The sequence below is a fragment of the Arachis hypogaea genome, chromosome 2 (assembly GCF_003086295.3).
Source record: "Arachis hypogaea cultivar Tifrunner chromosome 2, arahy.Tifrunner.gnm2.J5K5, whole genome shotgun sequence".
Lineage (NCBI taxonomy): Eukaryota > Viridiplantae > Streptophyta > Magnoliopsida > Fabales > Fabaceae > Arachis > Arachis hypogaea.
Genome location: NC_092037.1, coordinates 82288309 through 82314731, shown reverse-complemented (window position 1 = coordinate 82314731; position 26423 = coordinate 82288309). Strand labels below are relative to the sequence as shown.

General features: G+C 35.1%; 1 protein-coding gene across 3 annotated transcripts; it reads right to left on the bottom strand.

Moving 5' to 3' along the window:
• Window positions 1–1694: 1694 nt before the first annotated feature.
• Window positions 1695–13091, bottom strand: LOC112743306 (amino acid transporter AVT1C). Of its 3 annotated transcripts, none has more exons than XM_025792524.3 (13): window positions 12968–13091; window positions 12211–12439; window positions 11355–11671; window positions 9729–9943; window positions 9591–9614; window positions 8292–8472; window positions 5381–5600; window positions 5058–5193; window positions 4096–4115; window positions 3376–3521; window positions 3062–3105; window positions 2915–2977; window positions 1695–2096 (listed from the first exon to the last, which is right to left on the bottom strand). In XM_025792524.3, exons 2-13 carry the CDS (start codon window positions 12384–12386, stop codon window positions 1998–2000), a joined length of 1641 nt encoding a protein of 546 aa, XP_025648309.1. In that variant the 5' UTR covers window positions 12387–12439; window positions 12968–13091; the 3' UTR covers window positions 1695–1997. The 3 variants fall into 3 exon arrangements, with proteins under 3 accessions (XP_025648309.1, XP_025648314.1, XP_025648318.1); XM_025792529.3 differs by lacking the exon at window positions 12968–13091 and adding an exon at window positions 12785–12920; XM_025792533.3 differs by lacking the exon at window positions 12968–13091 and adding an exon at window positions 12574–12708.
• Between the last annotated feature and the right edge of the window lie 13332 nt (window positions 13092–26423).

Genomic DNA, 26423 nt, shown 5'->3' with positions numbered 1-26423 from the left:
CCCCTTTAGGTGTCCTCTTCTGGATAGCGTCTTTTAAAGAACAAGGGTCAGCACAAGGTAAAAAAAAAAACGGAAAAAAAAATCGGAGTAGCCTGCCGAAGATGAGGCCATTACGGCTCCCCTTTAGGTGTCCTCCTCGGGATAGCGTCATTTAAAGAACAAGGGTCAGCACAATGTAAAAAAAAAAAAACCAGAAAAAAATCAGAGGAGCCTACCGAAGATGAGGCCATTACGGCTCCCCTTTAGGTGTCCTCCTCGGGATAGCGTCATTTAAAGAACAAGGGTCAGCACACCCTAAAAAAATGAAAAAAAAAAAGAAAAAAAATCGGTGGAGCCTGCCGAAGATGAGGCCATTACGGCGCCTTTAGGTGTCCTCCTCTGGATAGCGTCATTTAAAAAACAAAGGTCAGCACAACGTAAAAAAAAGAAATAAAAAATAAAAGAAAAACTGGAGGAGGCTGCCGAACATGAGGCCATTACGGCTCGCCTTTAAGTGTCCTCCTCTGGATAGCGTCATTTAAAGAACAAGGGTCAGCACAACGTAAAAAAAAATCGGAGGAGCCTACCGAAGATGAGGCCATTACGACGCTTTTAGGTGTCCTCCTCTGGATAGCGTCATTTAAAGAACAAGGGTCAGCACAACGTAAAAAAAATCGAAAAAAAAATCGGTGGAGGCTGCCGAAGATGAGGCCATTACAACTCGCCTTTAGGTGTCCTCTTCTGGATAGCGTCATTTAAAGAACAAGGGTCAGCACAACGTAAAAAAAAAGTCGGGGGAGCCTGCCGAAGATGAGGCCATTACGGCTCGCCTTTAGGTGTCCTCTTCTGGACAGCGTCATTTAAAGAACAAGGGTCAGCACAACGTTAAAAAAAAAAAAAAAACCGGAGAAACCTGCCAAAGATGAGGCCATTACAGCTCGCCTTTAGGTGTCCTCTTCTGAATAACGTCATTTCTATAATTTTTGTTTATAAAATAATTATAAATATAGACGTAAATTATTACTGACTTAATACTGATAAAAATAATATTTACTGAGCATTTAACATTGCTCATAGTTAATATATAAGTTGAAATCTCAAGTTTAAATTTGACAACATACGAGCTTATGAATTAATTTATTAAGCTATTAGGTAGCGTTTATTTTGAGGTATTGAGATAGAGACTACGAGATTGAAACTCAGTATCATGTTTGTTGGTTTAAAGACTGATACTAAAATTTCTATCTGTCCCAAAATTTCAATATTTCAGTATCTGCAAAATGTAGAAACACAGGAGACTAAAATTTTTAAAAATGGAGATTGAAACTTTAATAACATTTTATACTTAAAATATCCTCATTTTAATTAATTAATTTTAATTTTACTTTTGTGCAAATTAAATTAGAGTTTTATTATTGTTTAAATTCTATCTCCCATTTTGCACCAAATAAAATACTGAAATTTATTTCAATCTCTATTTCTTAATCTCTATCTCTCAGTCTTAATCTTTCTATCTCTGTCTCTCTACTAAACACTAAGGAATGAAACTCAAACTAGCTTAGGAATTAACTTGACTCACCTTTTACGGACATCATCGGAGTATAATATTTGTACGACTAGCTTAGGAATTAACTTGACTCACCTTTAAAGGACATCATCGGAGTATAATATTTGTACGATTTTGAGAAGAACTGCAATAACATTAACACTATAAGTGATGTAAATGCTATTTACTCAATTTCACGTATATCAAGAAATTTTGCACTCATCTTCGATGATAATCCTCTACTCCAAAACTTTGGCCGCCGCCCCCACCCCATGTGATTTTATTAGATACAGTCTTGGGCTCTTGGCCATAAAATCGCTCTTAAAAAGATAAACACATCCTTATACAATGGCTTCAAACAATAATAATAGATCAAAAATGGCCATGAGAAATAAAACCAAATATAAAATAGTAGGATTTTGTCGAACATAAGACAAGAAACAACTCAGTCCATGATTAAGGTGCAAAAATTTTATCCAAACAACTGTTCAATAATCTCTGAGATTGCTGAATATGATCCAAAAGCGGAGGATACAACAGCTACTATCATAACTGTAACACAAAGTGCTACCTGTAGGAACAGAAAGAGAAAAGCCGTTATGTCACAGTGGATTTCATCATAACCATGAAAAACAAGTAACGTTGAACGAGTATAGTGGTTTCAAAAAAACATCTGATGATTTTCCTCTTCCATTTATGCATATCAGCATAGTACATTATGGTTCACAAAATGATCATTTTTTAATTCATTGTCCTCTAGATTCTACAGGTCCTATTAATATCAACATAGTACATTTGGAATGCAATAAAAAATGTTCTACTCAATTCTAAGTGTGGGACAACTCACCTTTTAAACTAGTTTTTGTGATTGAGTTATGCATAGTTGCTTACTCAATTCTAAGTGTTATTAGAGACTATTTCATGTTCCTAGTCCTGCTAACTTTTCATGCTCCACTTACCTAGTCCTCGGCATGTAGAACGTATATTTCTAGTTTCCCATTGATTGGGGAGATGGCTATGATAGCTTTTATAAGTGCGAGTAAGTGTGCTTCAACCACCACCTCTTAAGTCAACTTTTGACATTGAGTTAGGCATGTTCAATTCTAATAGAACTTTTTGCATGTCACCTTAAATTTGATAAGACAACATTATGATTGAATACTCACTACATTTTCAATGTTTTCAAAGGTTTCTCTTTGCTTATGCTATTAACATTAATGGTGGAAAAATGTTAATATTCATTTGGACCAATCAAATCTCTAGTTAATTACAAGGTGGTTTCACATTTTTAGTATATCAATGCTAAAACATAGTCTCATGGAGTAAAAAATTGAGTGATTTTGTAACTTGCATTCAGTACCATTACAATGACCATCATCATCATCGTACCTGAATTTGAGAGATTTTGCCCCATTTAATCTTTAGGAAACAAGCAGAGGGAAGAATCAAGGACTGCATCCAAAATGGTTTTTATTAACAAAATGCTGAGTAGCTAGTAACCATAGGACAAGGAAAGGAAATGAACAGTAATCTTACAACAAACATTGTGAGTAAAGATCCAATCAATGACATTACCAAACCTGCAGTGAAAAGTTTATATGTTATTCATAAACTTGAAGCCAATGCTGAAACAGTAAGTTCATTTATAAGGAAAAATAAAGAAAATTAAATTGAATTTATAGCTAAAGTAACATTGTAGAAAATTTGGAGCAAGGAAAGGGGTATAGCAACCTTGGTTCAACAAATTTGTTGTATGAAGAAATATTGAATTTCATTCTGAACCCAGACTCTAATACGGTTCTTGGCAGTAAATGCGATGAAATACATAGTTAAGTAGAAGAAAGACTCACCAAAAAAGGGAACAGAAAGACCAACAAGCAGTGTAGAAACCACTAACATTGTTCGGATGAAGATTGAATATAAGTTAAACTTGGGGTCGTTTAATGGTATCAGCTCCTCTAGACACTTTGCCACTGGAGTCAAACTCAATGCATATGTGGTGCTAATTAAGAGAAAACATCTTTTCGTTCAACTTCAATGTGTAAGTAATAACGGATTTAAACAAATTATTTCTGCCCTAAATCATTTTCTCATATCTTCAGGGTACTCCATGAAGAGAAACCAAGACAACTTAAATGATATGTGTCATTCCTAGTACCTGGAAAAGCTTGTTAGAATGTACATATAATGAATTAAAAAATTTGAGTCTTAGAAAAGCAGCCTAAGAGAAGCAAAATGTATGATAAAATGAACTTTTATGAATGGGCAGAATACATTGTAATTTAAATTGTATAAGTTAGCATTTTATGGCACATCACATTGCGTATATGAATCATATTTTCAACTTATAGCACTATTACCCATCTATCTTCTCTATCTTCTACAAGCCTTAACTCTAACAATGTCAAGTGACTCACTTTTAAGAGAGACACGTTTTAGAGACTAAGAATATGGTTGGCTGTGTTTTGACAGCACAAATTAGAGGGTCACCTATCGGATTGGATTCCAATCCTTATGCCAGATAATTTTGAGCAAGAACTATGTATTTATACGATGCATACAAAGGATATTTGGTAAATGGATTCACCACCTGCAAAATAAAAAGTACAGAATTAGGTTAGAAAATCATGTATTGATTAGAATAACAAAGTAAACTAGTTCCAAGAATAATAATTGACCAAAAACATCTGAATCTCATGTATCTTCTAGTCCAATTAGTAGCTAAAAGTCTAATTTGTAACTGAGCTGGGGTTATTTTACATTTGATTACCTCTTCCTGGATTTTAATATAGTAAGTAAACTAAAAGTGCAATTTCTTTTGGCATCAAGTTATACACTAAGTCTATTGCTAGAATTCTTTGGGGTTGAGATAAGTTTTTGATCATTACAACTTCCATTAATTTTGAATTAAAGCATAGTATACAAATACCCCAAAGATAAACCCTTATCAGACCTTTTCTCCATGCACCCTATATGATCAATTAAAGGACAACCTAGTGTACAAGCATCCTGCAATAATGCAGGGTCCAAGAAAGGGCCGCACCCAACGGGTATAATATAAGCAGTCTAACCCGATAATTAAATCAGTGCTAATTCTACAGCTTGAACCCATGACCTTGAAGCCATACGGAGACAACTAAACCATTGCTTCAAGACTCCCTTTACCCTATATGACCAATTGCTAAGCAAAAACACCAAAAACTCTTCATCGCCTAAAACTTAAGACAACTACAAAACAAACTATATTAGCATCTGCACTGCACCCACCTGTATTGATCATATCTACATATTCCAATTTCTCCCTTTTGAAGAACCAAAATAAGACCATGCCAAGGTTATAATGAACTCTTGGATACCGTGCCAAAAGTTTCAGAGCTAGTTGTTTCAACCAGGAAGATGGCTCTAATCTCTAAAATCTACCTCCCAAACAAAAATATATAATAATAAAATAATTCATTTAGAGAGAAAATCCAGCAAATAAAGTATGATGCGCGATGGGAAATTGTTCTTCAAAAATCTAGAATGAGCATACCGTTGTCCACACAGCAAGTTTGGTGGCCACTAAGCCTTGAGGCATGTTAAGAGTGTACTGAGACAATGTATATTCTCCAAACATTGTGTATCCCATAATAGCTACTGCAGCATACATAACTGTACAGAGTGCAAAACTGCATGTAGAAAGAATCGTGTATATATATATATATATATATATATATATATATATATATATATATATATATATATATATATCAAAACCGAGAAATCTAGAGTAACTTTTTCTTTGAGTTTAACCAATTCAAATGTCTAGATGATTTATGCCTCAATGGCTAATCTTAAAGATTATGTTGTGTTTACCATACTAAAAGCACTGCAGGGAATTGATTTCTGTTTGCCATGGCTGTATACAAGTTTGGGAACACAGCATGTCCTGAGTAGCAGTAACCATAGAGACCCATAGCAACAGGAAAAGTTGCAAGATTGATTGTAGTTCCTTTGCTGTGAATGCCAACATTGTCTATTAAGCCAACCCAAAACAAGCAGAGAACCACCAAAGTTGTTGCAAGAACACCACATGCTAGACACACAATATAAAAAGGTCATAATGGAATACCCCAAGTATGATAACAATTTAATGTCATTGTCGAGACCCAAATATAGGCTAAATTTATCAACAAAGAAAGAAAGTTATGGAAAAGGAAGTGACTGTTATACTACACGGTTTTATATGAAGATTTTCCTAAAACAAAACAAAAACAAAACTAAAACCAAAAAGAATGAGTTTAAAGCATATGAAGCATTACATAAAACAAATCCAACGTCTATCTTTTAAAAAATAGGATAAATTACATTGAGCTCTTCCTGACAACTCTAAATTTATAAAACCATACCCTAAACCATTTAGAAATAACATTTTATCAAAGGTACCATCTCTCTGTTCTCTAAGATAGTGACTGTATTTCACACATACCCCTCCTCCCTCCCCTCCCATGGGTCTCTCTCTGTCTGTCTCTCCCAATATAAATATCTTGTGTTATTGTTATATTCCTTAATTTAGGAAAATTAGCAAGGACAATAATTCCTTTGATTCGAATTGAATTGATTTTGAATAGCGGTTTGAAAACAGGAAAAAATGGAAGAGAGGAGTAGCCGGCCCTGGGATTGAGATGATTACATAACATGGTTATGATATGTGGCAATGGATGGCACTTCATGTCCTTGAGTTTGCTAAAACGATCGTGAATATGAAGGGTAAATGCATTTTGACAAAACTTGGTGTAACCATAATCAGACAAGTATAAATTGGAATCGAGAATAAAATAAAAAGTTATATTAAACTTTTTAAGTTTAAAAAAATTGAGTTTTGAATAGTATATTTATAGAAATTTTAAAGACAAAAATATAAATATATAAACTTTTTAATTTATCAATTATAAAGTATTAACTTATGCTTTACAAAAGCAAAAGCACCGTTCAAATTAAATCACCTAACCCACCCTTAGCCAAAGGCCCAAACAGTTCAATCATCATACCGTAAAGATCTTTGTCTTGAAGAATAAAACGTTGCATTCATTATCAAATGTTGCACACGACCAAATCCTTGACATAGAAGGCTTGATTATATGAGCCCGTTAAAATATTATTACTATGCCGAATTTGATACACTTTTATATAAGATTTTGTATTATATAGTAAGAAATCTAATAAAAAATAAAAAGAAAAACTCTATGTGGCCATCAGTTTTTTATAATTTTGGCTATCATTTGGTCATTATAAATACTAAATTATCATTTATGTATGCCAAATTCTAAAAATTGTAGGTGCAAATTATATTGATTTCACGTGTGCAAACTCTGGTAAATATATGTGTAAATTATGTTTCTTGTGTTCAAATACTTGTAAATATGGGAGCAAATTGTATTAATTCATGTGTGTAAGCTCTGGTAAATATAGCTACAAATTATATGTTTCTTGTGTGCAAATACCGGCAAATATGGATGCAAATTATTGCTGGCCAAATGATAGCCAAAAACAAGAAATTTTTATGGCCCTCTAACATTCCTCAAATAAAAATTATGGAATGAGATGTCAGAAGTTATTAGAAAAGTGGCCAAAAACACCTTATAGAGAAACAAGATGTATCTGAGCAAGAGATAAAGAGTAACTCACAAGTGTGCCAGAGAATGTAAAGAAGGAATGCTTTAAAGTGCTTATTATTCTAAAATGAGGAGATCCGAAAAAGTATAAGATGACTAAGAAGGAGACAAATGGTGGTAACCGAAGCAAGAGCAAGACATTATAGGGGGTATTTATTAGTATTTTGTCACGAAAGAAAGGAAGAGGCATTTGCAAGATAGCAAATGATCAAGAAAAAAGGATGACAGATTAAGTATATTAAGTAAAACGACTAAAGCTAGAAAAAAGAATGGGAGATTTGGATCAAGTTAAGTAAATTAGGTGATATGACTAAAACTACACAAGAAGGAATAGTTAACTGTGCTTTACAACTTTTATAAGCAACAAAATCTAAGTTAGATCTAATTTTTAAATGAAAACGTTAAGTTCTTTGAAAAACCTTGATCTGAGGTCTATAAAATGAATAAGGAATATAAGTTGATATTTTCCATTTTTACCATGAATTGTAACAAAAAGAAAATCACAAAATATAATTTTAGTGAATTAATTATTTTACTAAAATTTGTAACATTGTTATAAAAATTTATATATGTATCATTCAAAAGTCATTATTTAATTAATTGTAATTGTTAATAAACTAATAATTTTTTATATTTAAAATTATTATTACTTATTTATCTTTAGTAATTGTATATTGTATATATTATTAAATTTATAATCATATTACTTGTTACAATTTTGTATTGAATTTGATTTTTAAAATAATAATTTACTATATGATTTAAAAAAATATTTTATTTATATACTAATTATCCTTTTAAATATTTATTTCTTAATTTTTATTTTTAAAAAATATATAAAAATATAAAATACCCTTGTAAATTAAATGTTAAAAGCTTCATATATAGTCTCATATAGCCTCATATATATCTGTTATTTTGAAGTATAGAATGGTGATGAAGGCCATCATAATAAGTTTTTAAAAAATTCTTAAGTGCATCAAACAACGAATAAAATCATATCATTATCATACAGTATTTGTTTATCCTGTCACACACATACAGCATGCAAACCAAACATTGCTACCTAACATTTATTTGCAAATAAGTAAACATAAAAGTAAAGTGTTTACCTGAGAGGTAACTCAGAATGCGCAAATCACGAAGATAAACAGTAGGAAGAATAGCCAAGGTGGTCAGAATTGCAAATAGAACATGAGGGTTCAATTCAAGTCCACCTAAACTTAGGTGCGCATTTGGAAACAATGAAGATAAGTTATCGCTCTCCAAAATTATATATTCTATGCAACAAGCCTGCATGAAAGAATAAGTTTTTGAGATTTGATATATTCTAAGAAAAGGATGGTAACTACCATGACCCACCATCAAGATTATAAGAAAGTAATTAAACAGTTGAAAGTTTACCTCCGTTTATAATTTTACAGTGTAAAGCTCAAGCAAGAGTAATTATATCTTGGAAAGGGTATGGAGGATAGTGAGAATAAGATGGGACTGGCTGTTACTGAATTGGCAGGTGGCAAGGATAGTGGGAAGCGCTAGGAATGAAAGGAAATTCTGTTAAAAAAAGAATGGCCAGGAGTTCCTATGGAGAGAATTTGATGAAATTATTCTGGGAAGTTTGGACTAGGACAGACCTTACACGGGGGGAAAAGGAATCCCCTCAAAGAACGTGACGTTCACAGAGGTATAATAATGTAATAGTGATTGTCTGAATGATAGCAAAAATCCCGATTCTAACCACAAGGCTACATGAGGAATACGCATTTGACTATTTGAGAGCTTTAGCTTGTAACTTCATTATATACAGGAATTAGATTTGGAACAAAACAAGTACAAGCAATATTCTGAGGAGTTAGTGAGTAGAAAGAGGCAAAGGGAAACAACAATAAGTTATTCGGCTATTGTCCAAAAATGAATTCAGGTACACAGGCATTTAAATAACAAGTGGAAAAAAACATTACTTCAAAGCCTTGTAAGAGTATGTGTATGAAGAAGCACTTGTTGCTTCACTCCAATGACAATTCTTATGCTCAACACCACCATTTTGTTATTGTCTATTCGCACAATAACATTGGTGAAGAATGCCCTATTAAGTTCTAAAAGGTATAAAAGAAGAAGATAAACTATAAAATAAAATAGTCCATCTTATGTTATCGGCTGATGAGATTAAAATATATACTCAAGATCATAAGAGGAGACTACCAATAAAAACCAAAACTGCTCAACCCAAACAAGTACCCCCCTAAAATAATCTTTAAATTAACAAATACTAGACCACACGGCAGTAGTTTAATCCATATAGCTGAGTCTACTTAACAAGACAACGCTAAGTTGTTAAGGTATTATTTTAGTACAACGAAAATAGTGGAAAAAAGCAATACTCACTGAGTGAAGGCGAATGTACTACTTACATATAATTCCGAGTATAATATTACCTGTGTCCACAAAATGGCCGAAAAAGGTCAGAGGTTTATTTTTTTGAATCTAACCCATTGAAGAAAAATTGCATACTCAAATAAAATTAGCAATTAGTCAGCTGGAAGACTTACAGAAATGAAAATGCGTCCACTAGTACCAAAAGCTGCTTGGCCAATGTCAGGGTATGTCTCAAGCCCAGGTTCACTATCCAAGCAGTGACGTAATAGCAACCCAGTATAGAAGCTGAAAGCTGAAAATATAAACAAGACTGAAAGCGCAACCCATCCACCTTCTTTGAGGGCATAAGGGGTAGAAAGGATTCCAACACCACAAAGAGCATTTATGCCTGCGAAATTCAAAATAAGACATAAATATAGCACCTTAAGTGCTTGGTTTATGGTTTTGTGCAGTGTATGTGTCAGGCAGTCAATTCTGTTATAGATAACTAGTTTTGGTGCATCAATGGTGATAAAAATACAAGGTTTGGCTATATATAAACCAAACTTGGGTCTTAATTTAAGAATTTCGGGCTATGGGAGAATTATTACTCGACACAATATAGTGCTTCTAAGTTCTAACAGTGAGAAATTCAGGGTGTGTTTGTTTGTGTTTTCATTTTCGTTTTCTATTTTTAGAATTTTGTGAAGAAAAAAGAGAAAACAATGAAAATAATAAAATCTTGTTTTCTTTTTTTCCTTTGCAAAATCATGAAAATAGAAAATACTAAAAATGAAAACAGAAAATAAAAACAACCAAATGCACTCGATTTCACTCCCTTCTCTTCTCCTACTTAAGCTACAACCTGAGGGAATATTACCGTGTTACAGATATAAAAACCAACACTGCATCTTCACCAAATAGTTTATGCCTTTATGGAGGTTGATCTTTACATTAAGCCAGTGTGAAAGCTTCAACTAAAAATTTAATATTCAAAAACTGTAGACAAAAATTCAGAGATATACTGGCTCACAATTTATCTTGTCCTTGCAACAGAAGTTAGTTTGCCAAAAAATAACGATTTCATTGTGTCTTAGTTTTATGGAAATCTCAGATAAATCCAGACATCTTGATGTTAAATGATAACCTTTGCTAAATAAGGACTTCAAAGGGCAGAGGAAAAATGAAAGGCCAAAGGCTAGTACTTATTTGCACATGGGCAGAAACTCAGCATAAAGAAGGAATGATCACAGTCAAGTAGAGATGCGACAGTTGCATTAACTATCAACAACATTGTTTTCTAATGCTTGTGACCATTAGTGGTTTGTGGTCCCTTAAATCAGAGGTAAGACTGATACCTGACATTAAGAAAGTTGGTATGGGACCACTTATTCATGATTCTTTGGGAAATTGTCCAATGAGGTGCATTTACACAAGGGAGGACCACAATAGTTCTTCACAACTATATTCATATTCATAATAAAGTACAAAAGTGTATTGATATGAAGGAAGATAATATGACAAAGGTAAACTGCCAAAATATCCTAAACCTTAGAAAATAATTAAGGTGGGAACATTCCAATTGAAAGTGTGGAGCAAGTTCTGTTAGGAAAAAAATATAGACATAGTCCATATTCATTAAATTAATCCTTTATACTGGAACAAGCAGTTTGCATCCTATCTTTATTTGTATATCTAATATAGCTTCAGTATTATGTTCTTCCTTCTTTGCTTTAACTCCATTTATTTTTCTTTCTAAATTCACCAAGAGGCGCAATTAGAGATCAGTACATATTGAAAGCCAAGGATCCACTAGTTACCATTAAGCACAGCTTGACCAAAAGTGCATTGGCCAGAAAAATGAACTTCATGATCATGAGCAACCTTGGAAATCACATTCCTAGTAGAACCCCTCAACAGATGGGGAGGATGCAGGATATGGGAGCTACGCCGCTGATCATCAATGTCTGTTGGTTGTAGCAGAGGTTTCTTTGCTGACGGAATTGTATCTGGAACTGGGGGGTGCCTCTTTATCAAAGGTGGAACAATAAAAGAACTTCCTAATCTTGATAGGGAGGTAGTGCCCAAAAATCCAATATTTGGTGATGGTACACTGCCTAACAGATCAATGGATTGCCTGAAACATCAGTTAAAAGAGATTGATGCAATAGATTTTTGAGACACAGAGCTGTGGCATATCGATGATCTTTCTCAACAATCATCTTGCTTTACGTAATTCAACAGTCTTGGTGAGTGAATTTTTTCTCAAAAACCTTTCGATGAACAACGTAAAAGTTTGCAGATATGTTTCTTCCAAGGCTAATGTTAATTACCTAAGTTTCAGATTATACACATACATCTAATCCAGTAGTCAAATCACTACAAAAAATTTAACTCTTACAGCAGTCGCAAAGATGGTGTTGTGAAATTAGTATATAGTATAAAACATTTTACCACTAAATTACATCAAAATAATCTGAATAGCATAATTAAGTTTCAATAATGTTTTCTTTCACGCTTTGAGGCCTCATTTAAACAACTATATTATCACGAATTGATGAGAACGTGGTCCCTCATCTATGATCTACTTTCTCGACCCTTGAATGTCATGAGTGACTAATGAAACAACTTTTTGACGGATTCTCACTGTCACAGAAATACAGAGAAGGTTCTGACCTGTAACTTTGAGGCCATGCCATGCTGTAGGAACTGGGTTTTCTCATTGCGTCGTGATCATTCCATTCATGCGAATCGTCTGAATCGTTTCCTTGATCTACATTGTTCAAATCCTTCTCCTCATCTTCGTCGTCGCTCTCAATGTAGAAACTGCGATCTGAAACGGAGTTTTTCATCTTCCTTCAATCTTTCTTGAACTAGTTAGTCTCCGCCAAAATCCACTCTGTATCTGTATGGTTCAGAGAATGCACTCCATTACGTCATTGTCAACAAAATAAAACAACATATCATAAATCACAGAAAAAGATAACAATGCAGAACCGAAACCAAAGGAATTCTCTTGCAATGAGATCAGGAACCCACCGAAAAAATTAAAAGTCCAGGCTTCAGATTCAAATTCATGGATTATGATTTATAACTTAACAAAATTCGTGATTCAATATTTGCAATTGAGCGTAGCACAACCATAATGTGATTAATCCATCTACATGACTTGAGATTTGAATATCGGCATATAAAAATGCAACAGAGTATAGCATATTGGATAAGATACACACAAAAAAAGGAGAATTACTTTGCATCTTGCGAGTAACAGTGGACATGTCTAATGTGAGATAAAGAGAGCAATGAGAAAGAGTGTGCAGAATAAAAAACAATTAACACCGGCATTTTATTTTTATTGTTATTTCCCTCTTTTCAAAAAGGAGAGAGGAAACGGAAGAGAACAGATACAGACAGAAAGGAAAGTGCTTTGTACTTTTATTATTTCTCTGTCGTGAGTGTTAGATCTCTACGTCACTGCTCCATTGACAGCTTTTCCTTCACGGTGACTGCGAGCATGAACAATCACCCTTATGCAATCCGGAGTTTGGACATATATATAGAGACTAGACTGATAGTGATACTTCAAAGTACTCTCTAATAATTCTCCCAATAAATTAATTTTTCATGAATATAATAAAAATATATAAATTAATAAATCCTTTTATTTTATTATTAAAAATTAATATATTTAATATTTTAATAAATAAGTATTATTTTATTAATAATTATCTTATCTTATACAAAAATAATTAAGAATCCATTTGGAATATCATTGCAAATTACAAAATTCCAGCACATAAGAGAAATCTTGACCGTGCATTTCATATTTTCAGATCGCCACCCCATCTTTTCATGTGGCCGGGCATGGGACATGGGAGACCCAATGCTGCGTTCAATCAAAGATCATGGATGACAAAAAAAATATATGCTTTTTGTTTAATTAAATAAAAAAATATTAATTAATTTGAATTAGTCCTAGGTAACTTATTCGTCCATTTGACTAAATTACAAAGTGGATTTTGAAATTGAAGCCGTACATCAATTTAATATCTGATATTTTGAACTAATTTGGACTCCATATTAAATTTTAGGTTATATATAGATTTTTTGCCCAATTTCAGATGTAAGTCACAACCGAAAAATTGATGTGGCACGGTATAATGGCTAGCTAACATGGCTATTGGTGTGAAATTTTTTAATTTGGTCCCTAATCTCCAATTATAAACCCTAAATCTTCGTTTTCTTTATGTGTTTCTGATTCACTTCTTCTTCTTCATCCTCTTCTTGTAATAAACCAACCTCCCATTTTTATTTTTATCAAAATTTTTACTATGATAAAATATTATATCCAATAGTAGTTCTATCTGCATCATAAAAAAAACACTTACCCTACATGAAATTAAAAGATAAATAAAACACAAATGTAATCATGAAATAACAGCCCCGTTCTATTCAATAGAAACAGAACATCAACCTGTAATCTAATATTCAAATCCTTATGGTCGAGTCATAAGTCAATGATGCTAAGGTGGTATGACTCTTAGATGAATTATAATACATAATTATATGAGTTGAAGGGAAGTATTAACGAGAAGTCTGAAAAGACTAAAATAAAATCACGAATCGGAACGCTCATGTATTGCTAAAACATAAGATAAAATATATTCGAATAGCGAATCAAGATGAGGTATAATAGGCACTAGTCGCGGCCTGCGAAGTTTAAGTCGACTAGGGTACAGAAATAAAATCAATTGATAACAGTAGTTTCCTATCTCTCCCAAAATATACATCAAGACCTCTATAGGCAAGTTTTCAAAAGGATTAAATAAATACATAGCATAAGTTTTTTAAAATGAGTATGTAGAATCCAATGATCTTGGCCATCTTTCAAATAAACCACAGCTCACTGCTAAGCATCTGGACCTACATCTGAAAAACAGAGAATATATATGGAATGAGAATCCCAACCTATGGGTCCCTAGTACGGTAAAAGTGTCAAATAACTACAATACAGTATACACTACAAAAAAGTCACTAAATTGCGGGGTTTTTTTCGGTTTTGTTGGGGTTTTTTATCCCCGTAAAAAGTATTGCGTCAGTTTGAAAAATATTGAAAAAAATAAAATCCATTTAATCAAACATAGTATATGATTGCCAATTTAGTTGTCAATAAGAGTTCCTACACAAAAAGGTTAGAATAGAAAGTCATTAATTTAAGAGTTGTAATCAGCAAAAACTAATTTGTAATTGAAAGGTCATTACATACACCAGCCAAAACATATTAGAAACTTATTTAACAAAAACTAAGTTGTAATTAGCAATAGAGTTGGAATACATATCTAAGATCATGCTATGCTGTGAAGGGACATCTACAATTTATTCCAGATTTTGTCATGGATAAAACTGAAAAAGAATCCAATTAAAAGAATGCTCCATCTAAAGTTCTTTTCCTTTTTTTATCATAAATTTGCCAAATAAGGAATAAAATGACATTATACTACAATTTATATGGATTTACATGTATACTCCACAAAAAATGAAAACAATAAACCACTAGTTTAAACCATGAAGGCCAAGTATGGCTTGAGTATGAAAATTCACAAGAACATTTTTAAGAAATTCACGATATGGCTTCAAAAGGCTAAGTATGCAAATTAATTAGAAAAATACCAGCATTGAACCATGTATGTTTTCATGCACAATTTATTGAGTCTTTTTTAGTTTGGTGTAAGAGTCTACTCGATTTTAACTAATTTGATTTGAGTTACAACTTGCTATGAGATAAATCTCTTCCAAACCTGTTTTTTTCCTTTTTATTTTTCCATCAATAAGACTCAAGAATTATTTATACCAAAAAAAATGATAGAAAGCAATTTCTTTATTCATATGTATTAGTATACTTGTTTTTCCATATCAAAATTGAACCAGTGGTACCTTCCAACGTACAGAGTATCACCAACGAACACAACTCCCATGGCAGTAGCAATAACAAATGAGTGGCCTGAATGCTGCTACATACATTATTAAAGGCATTAAAATTGAAAATAAAAAAATAAGAACACAATTCTTCACTAATTACCTTGCTTCTAAGATATAAAGTTTGGAATCATAGCTAAATAAGACATGCAAATTATTGCGAGAAAAAAATGCATAGCACTAGATCAAACCCTTTACCATTAACCCAAAACTATATACATAACCTGATTATTAGGATGAACAACTCTTCTCTAATTCATGAAGAACATAATACTGCTCTAGTTCAATATTCCAAACCACAATATTTTATTAGTTGAATGGTAAAAATACACATCAAAACATGGTTAAAGTACTATAACGATCTTTTTAAGATAGCATATACCAAAGAAAACAACGATTATATTCCTTGATTGATAAAGGAAAAGCTGTGAACAGCAATACCGAAGAGCGAATAACGAAGCACTGAACATCAAGTGGTAGCAAACAATAGCAGAGATACAAAACTACAAATGAAGAAGTGAATAGCAACAATAATTGAAGGAAGAAACGACCAAAACCACTAACTTGAAGAGTAGTTGGAGAACAGAGCCACTGTGAAAGTGTTATAGAGGCATATCAATTTAGAATCCAAAACAACAATAATACACAAGCAAACATTCAATTTAGAATCCAAAGTGTTATAGATTCATATCACTGAACACTTGATGTGCATGAATTTAAACAACAATAATTATCACAATCCAAGCAAATTAAATGCACAAATTCTTTAATTTTAACCATAACAAACCAAAATCAATCAAGAATTATTAGCCAAATCATCAACAATACCAAACTCAAGAACTAAAAAAACATATTCAAAGTTCACTAACTATTTTCAAAGCATGCCTATTAACGGAAAGGATAAGACAAATTCTAAAAAAATCAATCCACAAGCTATGAGGCCAAAGTAACTCATTAAGTCCTTAACTTATATAATATTAAAGGCATTAATATTAAAAAATAAGAACACAAGCTAATAAGAAAAAGTAAAAAAACCCAATATGAGTAACTAAGAGAGAATTAGGGAATATTCAAATAAAATTTGACCAAGTTAATTCTTTGGTTGACATGTATGCTAAATCTGACAGATTCGAGAAAGCGAACAGGATTTTTGCAAATTTGGCTCTTCAAAGTTCAATTCCTTGGACAGCCCTGATCTCAGGTAATGTTCAGAAGGGACACCCTGAAGAAGGTATAAAGCTATTCATTGAGATGCAAAGAGCTAAAAAGACTGCAGATGCAGCTACCTATGCTAGCATCTTAAAAGCCTGTGCAAATTTAGCCTCATAGGCTCTGGAAAAGCAGTTGCACTCGCACATAATAAGATCAGGGCACATATTGTGTTTTTAATCAGATCAAGGCACATATTGTGAATTAGGGAGTATACAAATGTACAAATTCTTCAATTTTGAGTACAATAGTCCAAAATCAATCAAGAATTATCATCCAAATCATCAACAATATCAAACTCAAGAACTAAAATTACATGTTCAAAGTTAACTAGCAAATGGTGCAAATTGACAAAATGCGTTATAGGGAGAGGGGGGATGCTAGTTGAACTTAGAAATGGAGCAACTAGCAGTTGCAATGAGCAGAGGGGATGAATGCGATGGCACAATAGAGATCGCCAGAATGACGCTGGCAGTGGCTGTGCAAGGAGGGTTGACGCAGAGGAAGCAGTGGCAGTTAATGAAGGGTGCGGTGGGTCGTGGATCAATGGTTAAGTATAAATAAAGAGAAAGGAAGAGGGACGGAAGTGTGGCAACAGGTGAACAGCAAGCAAGAGCGTCAACAACGCAACCAGTAGTAGCGGCAGCCAGCAAATAGAGTTTCTGACGAGAAGATGGGTTTAGGGAAAAATAGATGATGGGTTTAGGAAACAAAGGCTCAGCAAAATAGAGCTTCTGGTGAGAAGCATAGACGGTGGATTTAGGAAGGATTGAGAAGAAGGTTTTGGTTTGGGCGGGTTTAGGTTTTCATTTTGCGCCAAATTTTGGGAAAAATGAAAGAAGCGGCTATTTACCCAAGATTAAAAACTTTTTAATGGGGTTCATAGAACTCCTGTAGATTAAAAATAAAAAATCATGTAAATTGATTTTCGAAAAATGAAAAGGGAAAAATGACTTCTGTTGCAGGGGTTTATAAAAAGTCTGGTTAAATAACTGCTGTAAAATAAAATATTTTTGTAGTGATAATAAGAATTCATTAAGTATCCTAATCTTTCTTTCATCAATTATTCACCCTAGATTCTTAATAATTCATAATTTAGGAAACTGTCCTGAGAGATACCAAGTCTACTTTAATTTCACATCTTTTTCAACTATCCAAATTTTTTAGCTTCCACTTTAGAACGGAATCATAACCAGAACCAACACCAGCTAGTCGTTTTAGTAATTCTATATCAATACCCCATATCTTCACCTAAAGCAAGTGAATTCACTTCACTACGTTTACCCAAGGAGCTCAAATCATCTCATCATCTCATTTTAACAAGGACAACCCTCAGTATAAACCAACAACAGCATAAAGGACCTCTCACTTGTATAAACACAAATAATGCAAACAAGTAATAGACAAGTAAGGTATGTAAGGCAAGTAGCATTTAGTCATATAAGGTATACAATTAAGCAAACCTAATCAAATCAAATATATGCAAATGATGTGTAACACCCTACCACACAGAGTCTTATGCTTAAGTAATAAAACAGAGGTGGCGAGGTATTACGACCTCTAAAAGTAAAATTTAGTACATATAGTAGTATGAGAAAGGTTTATAACTTGGAGCCTTTGAAGAAAAACGGGGTAAATCAAAACCGTTTAAATCGAAAAGCGCAACACTCCGATCGATAACATAAACAAAACTGATATAGGGTGATCTAACACAAGAAGATATATAAGAGAGTGCCAAAATACAAATATAAAGACTCGGGACTCAGTTTGTGAAGATAACCGGTCCGAGCATATGAGTATGCATACATATATAAAGGAACTACCCAAAAGACAATATACAGAACCTGTTTCTCCGAAATACCCTCTAAGAGGAGTTAATACAAGATATATATACAGTGGAGAATATATAAGTATCTAAACAAGTCTATAAAACCAAAATACAATCCTGAGAGCTAAGGATCTTCACCAAAATAGAAGTCTCAAGCATGCCTCAGCGAGGAGCCTCACGTCCTGCATCTGAAAACTATAAAATCTACGTGGGTGAGAACCGGAGGTTTTCAGTATGGTAACAGTGCCCAAATATCTAACATATAATGTCCTGGAAAAGGCGAAGGCAATCCTAGAACTTCCAGTTATAATCAAGGCGTATAAATATAACTAAACCATGAGAATGAAAATAGGCGACTAACTTGAGGATCTTCAGGCTAACTAAATATCCTCTTTCCAAATCCTACAAACCTCCCAACTGCCAACAGCAATTGAGATGCAAACACAAGTATATCAAACAAAGGTATGCACAAGTAGGAAGTAGATAAGACAATTAGGCAATTAGCAAGTAATGATGCAATCAATTAAACAATCCAAACAAATCACATATAATGCATATGATGCATGCCTGTCCTAGTGGCTGATGAGTCTCATCTGTCGGTTATAAAGCCAACCCGACAAGTCCTGGTAGCTAACCATTGGACTGTCCCTCTGTCGTGCATCTCTAACTCGAGTTATTCACAATACAATTCATAATTTATATCCAACACCCTTAATAGTGTATATTCATCGGGGCGAGCTCATCTGGAACTTTCACAGTGTCCGGCCACACTTACGACATAGGGTTAGCAGAGTATCGAGTCTTCACCTGGAGCACGTGGTGGCTAATCACTGCTTTTACCTAGGGAAACTCGTATCTCAGATAGGTGGAGTGCAATCAATCATAATATCAATAATTCAATTCAGCATATATGCATTTAATCTCAACCATACATCAACATTCATCTCAGCCATCCGGCTTTCAATTCATAACTCATGATCAGCCATAACCGGCATCACACATAGACATTCGGCTCATATTATACTCAGCCACTCGGCTTATATCATATACAGCACTCCACTATCTTCCTTCTTAACTCATATCATCATCATTAACCATAGCTTATCATAACATCCCCTTTCTTAACCCACAAGTCACCCTCTTCCCTAGCTTCCTCTCAATTACAAGGCATTTAACTTTAATTTAAGATTTAAAGGATGAAATTGGGGTTTTATAAGTGTGAAACAACCTCTCGGAGGGTCACAATCTTGTTGGGAATATGAAAGACTTGAAAACAAAAGTTTTAGAAAGGAGCAGAGTCACGTGCATACGCACAGGGGTGTGCGTGCGCACGTCCAGGAGTGTTTTCAGAAAGTGTACATGCGCACAGGCTTGTGCATACGCACAGAAAGTTAAATTTCCAGGGTTGAGTGTGTGCACAAGGTATGCTAGCACCATCAACCGAATGACATTCCCAACGTGTGCGTGCGCACAAGGTCGTGCATACGCACAGCTTGCAAGACTTCCTTGGCCATGTGCACGCACAGAGCGTGCTAGCGCTCCCAGCGGTAGCCACATCCCTGCGTGTGCATGCGCACAAGGCTATGCGTACGCAGAACTTAAAAAATCTACGGAGGTGTGTGTGCGCATAGGGCTGTGCATGCGCACACAAACAAGAATTGACAAACTCTGCAGAATTTGCAGAATTCATATTTCAGGCCTAAACTTCCAATGATCATATCTCATTCCACAAAGTTTAGATTTCTACCAAACTTAAACGATTTTAAAGCTTATCAAATTATCTTTCATTTGGTATAAAAGCATCAAATTCCAAAAACAATAACTTGAGATATGATCCATTGAAATTCATCAAAATTTCATTTTTACCAAATTCATAAACCTCCAATTTTCCAAAACATACACTTCCCAAGTTCATTCAAATCAACCCAAACTCAACCATTCCAACATCAATCATTTCCAAACCCTCTTTCAAACATCATCCACTAATTCTTCCAAATTCTACCAAATCTCACTTCAATAGTCTATATTTTATACCTCAATTTCTAATCAACATTCAAATTCATCAATCACCATGAATATACACATCATTATCACATACCAATTCATGCTCAACAACAAGAGCCTCAATCTTACCAACACATTAAGCATATCAATTCCACATTACTCATACTCTTACATGCTCATCAATAAATAGCAATACTCACAACCAAACAATCATCATTCACATACTTTCAACTTAATTCACATCATCCAACAACCACATCAACATTTCATAATCTACTATATTCATACATAACAACACAACTTATATCATTCATCAACTACATCAATATTTTTAAATCTTATCCTAGGGCCACTAGCCTACGTTTTCACAACCACATTACATTTTAGATACAAGAAACCGAAACCATACCTTGGCCGATTTCCATTCCACCCGGAACACTCAGATTTTCACCTTTTCCTCAACTTCCAATGTCCCAAAACTCACAAAATTAGATTTCCAAGCACAAAGCTCCTTCCCAAGCTTTCCAAAACCACCAGTCAAGCTCCAATACACATATATACAAGGCCTAAGCAACAATATCACACCCAAACACAATAACTCAATCACTAAATCACTAAATTCCAAATTTTTAGCTTAGGATTGAGAATCTCACCTTACCTAAGGATCAAGGCAGAAAGAACAAGCCTTCCCTTCAAGTTTATTTGATCCTATAACACAAAGGAGCTCACAATTTTAACATTTTTGCCCAATAAATTTGAAATCAAGGGCTGGAAGAATAGAGGTGAAAACGTGGCTTAATCCAGATTATTGTGTAGGTTTTGTAGAACTCAACACCGCGGTTGCGTGGCCATCAACGGTGCATCAATCGGAATCCCGGATCAAAAGTTATGATCAATGGAAGTTGGAAGTGAATAGGAGCAAGGGTTTCATGTTTCCCCCCTTCCCCTTGTGTGTTCAGCATGTGTGTTTGTTTTGGAGAGGAAGAAAGCTGAGCACTCTCATTAAATGAGGGCTTGGTTGGGCCCTTGGGCTCAACTTGGGTCCGGTTGGCCCGGTTTGACCCATTTGGCCCAATCTTAGGCCGTTTTCTTTAAAATTGGTGTCAAAATTCTCGTTTTAAATTTCTCTATCACATTAAACCACAAAAACTTCATTTCTCATTTTTTGGAATATATTTTATTTATGGATTAATTAGCCATTAATTAACCGGGTTTTACATGATGTATGCCTGCCCTATGGCCAATAAACTCATTTGTCGGTTATATTGCCAACCCGACACACACGGTAGCTAACCCGGATATGGTCTCTCAGCACGAAGGGAATCCTCAACCTCCCATTCAGAGAGAGACTATGATTTAATGATAGGAAATCTTCAACCTAACTCATTCACATCATAGTCAGGAATCGAACTGAAGAGAATCCTCAACCTTCTCCATTCAATTCCTCGATGTAGCAAGAGAGGAAATCCTCAACCTCGCTTGCTGATGCGTGAGCATCTTATACCCTTTTTCCTAACATTTTCAAGTTATTTTTAGTTAGATTTTATTAAGTTTTACTATGTTTTAGTGAAAAATTCATCTTTGGATGATACTTTGAGATTTTGTGTTATTTTTATAATTTTAGGTGAATTTCAGGCAAATTTGGCAAAGTCTCGTGCAAAGACAAAGAAAGGATAGCAGATGCTGTCAATCTTGACTTCCTTGCACTCCAACGAGCATAACTTGAGCTACGAAAGTCCAATTAACACAGTCTCAATGGTGTTAGAAAGCTAACTTTCAGAACTTTCCAATAATACTTCCAGAATTACTACCAAATTTGGCGTTAAATGTCCAAACTTGGCGTTTAGTGCCTAAAGAGGAGCAAGCCCAGCGTTGAATACCCAAAACTAGTCTTTAATGCTAGCCAAGGAGTAAGGATCAGCATGCTCTACCCCCTATGGGTGTTCAATGCCCAGATTGGTGCTGAACACAAGGCAGAACCGAAGCAATCACTGAAGTCGGTCCCAAAGTGGATTTTAGCAATCTTTAGCTTATCTTATCTTATCCTTGTAACTTTTAAACTTAAATTAACATATTTTAGGTTTAGTTTTTAATATTTAAAGAGGAGATTACTTAGGTTTACGATTATTCAGATCCAAACAAATCTTCTTTACTTTTATTTTGTTTTCTCTGTAAAGTATGAGTAACTAAACCTCCTGGTTAAGGTTAGGAGCTCTACTTATTTCTATGGGTTAATATTATTACTCTTCTATTTTAATTAATGTTTGATTCAATTCTAAGATTTTGTTTTCGTTCTTAATCCTATGAATCTGGGGTGGAACGACAATATGATCCCTTATTCTACATGAGCACTTGTGATTCTCGACAGAGCTATCTCGCTTGGGCTATAACTTGAAAATACTCCTCCTAAACTGAGGGTTACCTACGATTGATTGGGATATGTGACATGAAATCCTGTCAGTTTTGGGTAATTAAGATTTCTGTAGCGCTAAACTAGATTTCTGAACTTTACCCTCTGATCTGAAAGAATTGACCTTGTCTGTGGCATTTTAGTAAGATTTGGGGAGATTAACTCGCTAAGACATTAGGTTTTAATCACTTATGGCTTGCCATGGAATGAATCATTCATTGTTAAAATAGTTAGTAAGAAGTATTAATCCGAAAAGATAAGCATCTCCGAGACCTTAACTGCTTCCATATATTATCTCTTTACCAAGCCTTAAATTGCTTTCTTTATTTTCTTTATTATTTTGCTTTATGCGAATTCAATAACAACAACTCTTTATATTTGCCTAACTAAGTCTAGCAAGATAACTATTGCTTGCTCAATCCAACAATCCTCGTGGGATCGACCCTCACTCACCTGAGGTATTACTTGGACAACCTGGTGCACTTGTCAATAAAGTTGTACGAGTTTTAATTTCACGCACCAAGTTTTTGGCGCCCATTCAGGAGTAATCCAGGACCTTTTTTGGTCCCCTTTGGGTGTTCAATGTCCACTCTCGGCGTTCAACACCCCACCATTAAAAAAAGTACTCCACCCCTGGCATTCAACGCCCAAACCTGGTGTTAAACGCCCAGGGGGGAGGCAGCCAGGTTCGAATTTTAAAGCCTCAATAGTCAATGGGTCTTACCCAACCATCCACCTACCCCACCATTCATTTACTTCTACACTATCACTCTCTCTGCTCTCCTACTTTTCCATCCACATTCATCCATCACATCCCCATTAATTTCCTTAGTTCCCGCACCACACCTTTCACTCTTCCCAATAACCACTCATAAATCCCATCAACTCCTTTTTTCCACCAACCCACCCACTTCAAATCCAAAATTCCCTTCCAATCCCCTCATAATAACCGAACCCACAACCCCCCACCCTATATATATACCCCCCATTCCATTCACTCTTACCGCACTATTCCTTACTCTTTCCCTCTTCCACACTTTTCTTCATACACTTTTCTTCCTCCATTCTCCCTTTTCTTATACAAAAAGTCCAAAGCCTCTCTACCCTCTCTTCTCTATCTTTTTCTTCTTTTTTCTCCTCTTTTCCTTTTCTTTTATTTTTAATTGCTCGAGGACGAGCAAAGTTCTTAAGTTTGGTGTTAGAAAGCTCCACTTTTTCTTTTTGTCCTACCTCTATGGCATCAAAAATTGGAGAATCCTCAAGGAAGAGAAAAGGAAAAGCCCCGGCTTTCGCTTCCAAACCATGGGAGACATCAAGATTCCTCACCGAAGTCCATCAAGCTCACTTTTATGATGTGGTGAGGAAGAAGTGGGTGATACCTAAGGTCTCCTTTAGGCTCAAGGAAGATGAGTATTTAGAGATTCCACACCAAGTTCTAATACGAAATTGGAAAATTTTGGCTAATCCCATCTCCGAGGTTGGAGTATTAATGGTGCAAGAATTCTATGCCAACGCTTGGTTCACTAAGAAGCATGACACTATTGTGAACCCGGAGCCCAAAAACTGCCACACCATGGTCAGAGAGAAAATCATAGATTTTAGTCCTGAAAGTGTGAGGATGGCACTGCAATTGCCTCAGTCAGGAGGTGACCCACAGTCTTACACTCAAAGGGTCAACTCTGACCAAAGGCTGGAGCAAGTTCTTAGAAATATCTACGTAGCTGGAGTGAGGAAAGCCTAAGGCAAACCTTACCAACTAGGTAGGCTTGACCTTAAGCCAGTGGCTAGAGGATGGTTGGAGTTTATCCAACACTCAATCATCCCTACGAGTAACCGCTCTGAGGTTACAGTTGAGAGAGCAGTAATGATCCACTGCATCATGCTTGGCAGTAAGGTGGAGATACATGAGGTGATCCCTCAAAAGATCTACAAAGTGGCTGACAAGTCCTCTACCCAAGCACAGTTGGCGTTCCCTCACCTTATTTACCGGCTATGCACAACAGCTAGAGTTTGCATAGGAGAAGATACCCTGATTGATAAGGAGAGACCCATCACAAGAAAGGGTATGGTGCATGCAAGGGAGCCTGCACAAGGACGACAGCAAGAACCCATTCCGCCACCTCCACAGGAGATCCCGGAGATGCCTCAAGGGATGTACTTCCCTCCCATGACTATTGGGATAAATTGACCACATCTCTAGGGAAGTTGACTTCATTAGTTGATCAGCTGAGGATAGAACATCAAGACCAGTTTGCCATCCTCCATCAGATGATGAAAGATTAGAGGAGCATGAGGAAGGAGCATATGAGGCAGGGGCACGACATTAATTAAATGCTCCAGAGGATTCCCCGGAAGGAGTAGTGGTCGTCATCATTGAGGTGGTCTGTAACGACCCAATTTTCAGTATGTCTAGATCATACCAAAAACTGAGCGCTACCAACTTGATTTCCTAATTATTATCTATTATTTATTATATGAGCCTGAATCGTTGTTAAGAGCGTAGTTATTTTGCGAGGTACTTTTTTTTTGAAAATATTTGTATTAATAAACGGAATCATTCACAATCAATTCGCAAATAATAACAGATGTAACAGTTATAAACAACCACACGTAAATAGATCTCAAGCAGTTGATAACATTCCGTGATCCAGCCTTTATTAGAGTATAGCCTTTTGGTTAGAACACCCCTAGATATAGCTAAATAATATCTATATACATATATATACATACAACATCCCAGGCCATGACCTGTTGAAGAAGTCCCTAAGCTGGCACCCAGGCTAGCCTAGACTCTATACTCACCTAGTCCCTCTAAACTACTAAAGCGAGGGAAAGTACGTTTTAGGTCTTCAAAACTCAAGTCAGGTGGAATGTCATCAAAAGGTGGAAGGTCGTCTACTACTCCTCTGCACAATCATATGTCATCAAAGAGCGTCTCTCAAGTACTTCATCGAGTGGCCACATAATAACAACATTGTACAGAGGACTAGGGCTAAAGTTCGTGTACAAACGGGCTGCAAACGTTGACTGGTCTCACAGTATATACATATAAACAGAGAACAAGATTCACCCTAGACTCAGAAGACTACCTAGAGCGGAATTCTCTTTGCGAAACGGTCATCAGTAGGTTACGGAAGGGTACTCCTGCTTCCATCTGAAGGGGGAAGGGAGAGAGAAGGGGTAAGAACTGGGGAGTTCTTAGTAGGGCCGGGGTTATTAGTTACGTTCATTAATCTGTGTCGCTTAGCAGACATATAGCAGAATATAGAGATGCAGTAAATATAAGACAGATGAATAAAGAAAATAGAGTAAACTGAAAACAGATCACAAACAGAAGAATATAAGAAAGTAAAACACAAACACAGAGAATAGAATACAAGCAAGGAAATCATACATTTACACAACAATCATAACAGAGGAAATGCAGAACCAAGTATGATGCATGTCTGTCCTATGCAGGCC